The 6,194-nt window shown below is 38.3% G+C and overlaps 1 protein-coding gene across 3 annotated transcripts in view; it reads left to right on the forward strand.

Moving 5' to 3' along the window:
- The window catches only part of LOC106943172 (sex comb on midleg-like protein 2), a 16,560-nt gene extending 15,678 nt beyond the window's left edge, over nt 1–882 (forward strand). For 2 of the 3 annotated variants that reach the window (XM_015026648.1, XM_015026548.1), the window contains exons 14-15: nt 11–168; nt 249–882. In XM_015026648.1, coding sequence (XP_014882134.1) covers nt 11–168; nt 249–374 — 284 coding nt within the window. In that variant the 3' untranslated portion in view covers nt 375–882. The remainder of the gene's footprint in view (nt 1–10; nt 169–248) is intronic. The other variant, XM_015026591.1, reaches the window with a different exon arrangement.
- Nucleotides 883–6,194: the final 5,312 nt, after the last annotated feature.

Below are 6,194 nucleotides of genomic sequence, written 5' to 3' on the forward strand. Positions count from 1 at the left end.
TCTTCGGCAGCAGCTAGCTCCACCACCGGTTCCGAATCGATGGATCGAGAGAATGTGCAGCTGCCCAGTAAAAACCCTTCCTCCTGGTCCATTGAGGAGGTGATGCAGTTCGTCCGGGACGCCGATCCCACGGCGTTGGCGCCTCACGCAGAACTATTCAGAAAACATGTAAGTTGACAGAAAGAAACTCTGGGAGTCTGCGTGACGGTTCGTCTTCATCAGTAATGAGTCTCTGTTTGTTTCCGTAGGAGATCGACGGAAAGGCCTTGATGCTTCTACGGAGCGACATGATCATGAAGTACATGGGTCTGAAACTGGGGCCGGCTCTGAAGCTCTGCCACCACATAGAGCGGCTGAAACAAGGCAAACTGTAAACAGAGGAGCCGTGATTCTCTATCAGACCTGTGAGCAATAAGCCCAGAAAGAGCCAGCGACTCATGGGGCCACGCAGGGGTTACATGTTACACTAGACTCCTTCTGGAGGAGAGGGGGCACTTTTCGATGTTACGACTTCAACGCGACTTCCAGAGCAGGGGGGCGGAGGGAAGGAAAAAAAAGAAGTGCGCCGTGCATCGCTGACGCATTACCTCATCCCCCCCTCATCAGCGAATAAAAAGCTGTTCAAGTCTAATAAACAAACTCTGACTTCTAAGAAATCCCAAAGCAAGAATGATCCCTGTAGTGTTTACGTTGCATCACACACATTCACACAAGGACGACTTTTTTTTCCCCCTTTTTTTTTAATGGAGCTGAAATGTTTTGATCCTGATTTTTGGATCCCCAAAGATGGAGAATGTTTTTATTATTATTATTATTATTATTATTATTATTATTATTATTACTGTCGAATTTCTACCTAATGAGAAAGGATTCGTATACTGAGAAAAACAAAAAGCAAACATGAAACATTCTTCATACTCCAGAAGAGAATTTCTTTGCTTTTGTCTGTACTGTTGCATTATTTTCATTCCCTACTTATCTGCCTAAAAGTATATCATCTGCCTGAAGGATGCCGCGCTGTGCAGACAGACATTTTCACAGACTCTGTCAGTGTCATTGCCAGGAATAATGTTATCTATTTTTTTTTTTTTTTTACTTTTAACTGAGCTGGATGGTTTTGGAATCATTAACTATATTTTTGTGTCTTAGCGGGTTCGAAGTTGCCTCTCATTGGTAAAGATGCTCCGATCAGAAAACAGTGGCCGATGTCTGATCTTCAGTTTTTGTTGTCACTCTCTCTTTATTAGGTATAATATACCTTATTCTACAGTCCCTGCTTATAAGCTATTTATGTCAGAGGCGACGTCACACCATGTGTGTGAGAGAGCAGTTGCTGTAAAATAGGAAGTTTAACTTTAAAATTCCTTTAGCTTCTTGTATTATCTCAGTTGTTAGCATGACCTGAAACAACGGGCTCCTTCTGAGAGAAGGTATATTCTTGTCTTCCAAAATGCCAACTTTTACAAATCCAAATTATTCCATCACAAAAAAGTCGGAAGGCTGAAAAGGGTAATGTTGCTCTTACATAAGAAGTGGCCAATGTTACTGCAAGAAGGTTTTTATCAGTTAAGAACTGATAAACACAAAAACGTTATCGGTTGTTGACGAAAGCGTCGTAATTCACCATCACATCCCTAAAACCCGAGTAAATTTATGAAACAAGAAGTCAGTTGTGTTTAACAGCTTTTGTTTTAGAAAAACACAAATCTCATTTCAAAATTGCAGATATAGATGCCAATACAATATCTACATAAGGTATATAATACCTTTCTAGGTATTTTATATATATATATATATATATATATATATATATATATATATATATATATATAAAAACAAATTCTGACCTTTATGCATTTTAGATTTTTTCCTTTGAATTATTTTTGCTTAAACTTAGGACAAAATTATTTTTGATAAAGTTTATAAGTGTTTAAAATACTTGAATGACATATTTACATAACAAACAGAAACAATGGAAGAACAGAACAAATGTATTACTTTGTTTTCTAAATAAACAAACTGCAAGAGATTATAATTTGAGAGAAAATCTTTTACTTTAGAATTGAAAAACTACAATACAGAAATCAAATTTCAAGAGAATCTGAAACTAAAGTATCGATTTTATCATGCTAGTGTCGATGTGATACTGATATTGACTTAGTATCAATATTTAGCATCGATCCGCTCCCCACTAACACAGACCCAACAATGTGTTTCACGCCTATGAGAATGCAGCCTTAAATTGTTTCCTGAAAGTCTTGCTCTCTCTCGCTCCACCGCAGCCCGACGCTCATCTGACGACATGTAGACGATACGTTTTCGCTTTAAATGAGTCTCTTGAACTTCTGTGCTTCCTCTGACTTGATTTTCACACACCTCTCTCACCGTTTATAACTCTTGTCTTCTTAACTCTGTCTTCGTCACTCAGCAATGACCTGCACACTGAAGAGTGTTGTTTTCAACAACTCTTACTAACGGTGTGTTCACAGAAAAAAGATCAGCGTGTGGATTCCGGTCACCTTGATTTCTCGGAGCATCTCTACCTTTTTCGTGTAGTTCAGTGTCAAACTCTTTTAAGTCACAAGCTTTGGTTTATCAATTTCAATAAGCAGAATGTTTAAAGAATGCAGATTTGAGACATTTCTAAGGGCTTCTTATGTTAAGTTTTGCTCTTTTTGTGTGAGTGTGAGTGTGAGTGTGTGTTTTTAATCAGTCATGTTTCATGTAAGCTTGTTGGTCTGCCTGAAACCTCAGTGTTTTTACTATTGACCACAACAATCACTGTTAGCTATGTATACAGATCTGTACAGTTTTATGGGTTTAACCATGAATATCAGCAACAGAATGTACATTTTGTAGAAACGTAATATTTTAAGGAAGTCATATGCATAAGATAGAAATGTGAAGCTAAAAAAAGGGGAAGGGGGCGAGTATTTAACAGTGGTTTCTGGTCTTTTTTTTTATACTTAACGCAGTGCTTTTAGTTCACTTTCTTCCAGTTCTAGATCCTGCCTTGCTTTACCTATGACATTTCTCAGGTTCATGTGGTCTTTGTTAGTAGAAACTTTTGTAGCATAATGTTTATAATACACCTATTAAGAAAAAAGTTTTTTCTCCCGTTACCCATTCCCCCCACGTTAAAACTTGTGCCATATTATATTCAACACAGGACGGAAGTGCTGTCGATTTTCCCTCTCGCATCTTCTCTAAAGTACTTGAAAAAAAAAATCGATTTTGCAAAACATCACTTGTCTATTATGTCACAGTAGATAAAGGATGTGTTTACGATGTGTATTTTTTTTTTCTTTTCTATAAAGAAATTACAACCATGAAGCTACATGTGCTTTTAATAGCTACAAGGGATTGTTTAGACTAATGAGGGATATTCAGAAAGGAGAAGTCTTTGATTTACTGTGTCTCAGTGTGGATGTCTTTGATTTGGGTTTATAAATCATTCTTTTTGATGGGTGATTATGATTTTATTTTATTTTTTTAAGCAAGAATTCGACACAAGGTAAAATTTTCTTTGATCAACTTTTTGATTCCCAATTCCTTCAGTCTGTAAGTAGAAGGCTCTAATATGAGTTTGGTTAGCTATACCGTAAGTAAATGGCGGCTTTGGACCAAAATGGCCGACTTCCTGTGAGGTTTGGACCATGGTTTCAAGAGACTTTTTTGTAGGTCTTAAGAAATTACATATGTGTACCGAATTTGATAATCCTCAGTCAAAGCATGGCTTGGGGCTTCCCATTTTACTGCGTCTAGAGGGCACTGTGTTTAACTTAGCCCACGCTCAACAAATATGTGTATAAACATCTTTTAGGTGTTTGATTAATACCCATCATGCCTGACGCTTCAAAGGTGTATCATGTTGATTAGAGGGTCAAATTAGGACCTTTCAAAGCAAAATGTTACATTTTCTGTTGTCACGAGGCGGGGCTTGGGTCAAATGTCACCATTTTACCACTGAGTTTTGTTTGGGACCAGATGAGGATCAGTCACCGCAGGTTTTGAGCCTCTGCGACTTTCTTTGTTGGAGTTGTTAGAATTTTAACATTGTTTTTAGCAAACAGTCAAAGTTTAAGATCTGGCCACGCCCCTTCAGCATGCACAAAACGTCAGGATTTTGATAACTTTAGATCCCCCATGCCTTATGAGCAAACCCACCAAGTTTCAACATCAAAAACTTTAAGATGAGTTTGATGAAATGGAGAGTGTAAGCGGCCAGAACGGGTTCAAAACTGCAAGTTCAATCCAAGATGGCTGATTTTTTTTGTTTGTTATAGTCTATGGACGCAAGAGACATTGTGTTATCCAGATTTGATGCATTTCAGATCATGGTCCTGTTGGAAAACTCAATTATGACAAAGTGTCAACTCAAGTTGAAGTTCATTTGAAGGATGTTTAGGAATTTTCCATCTCTATTATTCCAATGGCCCCACCAAACATTGGTGGGGCTGTATGTATATCTTTGAGCTCAAACTCGTGCACCAAATTCATGTATTCAGAAATCACTGAAATGTAATTTCTAATCACTAGATCACCCTGGAAAAAAAACTACAGTTCAAATGCTTTAAAAAAAAAACTCAAATTAATTTGACATCTGCATTGCTGATGATGAGTCTCTGTAAACTTCTGAGTAGCGCTGTGGAAACACAGGCTTGAGAGGCGGAGACGTGGCCAGAAATCTGTGCTTTACATGATAAATAGAGTAAGGAAATTCCCCATTAATCTAAGCGTGTCATCCGCCATTTAGCCTAATGTAAATACTTGTACTTGTTGGGGGATCAACTCATCTGCCGCATCAGGAGAAGTACATTGATTACATTACATTCAGCCGTCTCGCATCCTGACTTCTGACTGAAGACACCGTCAATATAAACATGCGTCTAAACGATTTGACAACAAATCAGCGGCTTTAATAGATTATTCAAATGAATTGTATTCATTTTGACACGAGGACTTTGTGAAACTCACAAACGTTTCCTGGCCGTTCTTGCAGTTTCACCAGACGGTGCTCCGTCATGGACCAGATTGTGGAGTTTGGGAATGTTGCAAGAAGTTCATTGAGGAGGATGTTTTGATTCTAAATCTCGTTCATGTCTGGGATAATGGGTTAGACAGTGTGAGACGGAGACGGCATCGGGATGCCTCAATGTTGGACTTCCTGTACAAGATGTCTTCCAAATGGAACAATCTGGAGGATTTATTGAGAAAAATGACTCTGCAGAGTTCATCTGCTGTCTATCCTTGTATTTTCTGCAGCATGTTAGTCTGGTCTTAACAGTCGTCGCACATGTTGCCCAATGTGGATTAAAGCTCTGCACCGGTGGCAACATGCTTCTGCAGCACATTAATCAACAGAGCACAATCCTTAAAGGGGCAGTATTATGTATTTTCCAACCACATAGTATCATTTTACCATTGGTTGTTATAAAAATGCTACATATATATATATATATATATATATATATATATATATATATATATATATATATATATATATATATATATATATGACTTAAAATAAATTTAACTATGCAGTTTAATGTTTTCATATTCAAATTGGGCCTCTGTCTTTTTAAAAACTTCCACTCTTTCTGAAACTCTGCCTTCAGGAAGTCATCACAACATGGCTCCTCTATTAACCCTTTAGCAACGTTTCTACCAGTGTTTCTCTGAGGAGTAGCCCGTTTAATGAGCTCAGCACATGTTCAGTTTGACCAGATGTTTGCTAATTGCAGCTGGCTAGTCTGAAGGAGCTGAGGGGGAGAGTGGTTGGGAGCTCAGAAACTTGAAAATTGCAGCTCAGAGGAGGAGCTTCGTCTTTGAAGGCGGGGCTAGGTCCACCCAGGGGTTTTGAACAGCTGAGCGGTTGCCACGGGAGACTAGAGAGGCAGGATTATGTTAAATCGACTTTTTTGAGCTTTACATCATGTTACAATGTTATTCCTTCATCAACAACATACCTGGAGTGTTGCTTTGGTTCATGTTTGAAAAATCCTTCAATCGCTCAGCTCGATGCTCTTACTAAACTGGAAATGTCTTACATCAGTTGTTATAACTATGATGACTGAGAGGCCATTGCAGTGCAAAACAATTATAGCTACCCACTTTGCTTTGATGGAAACCGTTGCTAAGAGACGATGACCTTAAGTACATCTACTTCCTTTTCATCTCCATCGACCCACTAA

The sequence above is a fragment of the Poecilia latipinna genome, unplaced genomic scaffold, assembly GCF_001443285.1.
Source record: "Poecilia latipinna isolate Pla-1442-1.1 unplaced genomic scaffold, P_latipinna-1.0 Scaffold7, whole genome shotgun sequence".
Classification (NCBI taxonomy): Eukaryota; Metazoa; Chordata; class Actinopteri; order Cyprinodontiformes; family Poeciliidae; genus Poecilia; species Poecilia latipinna.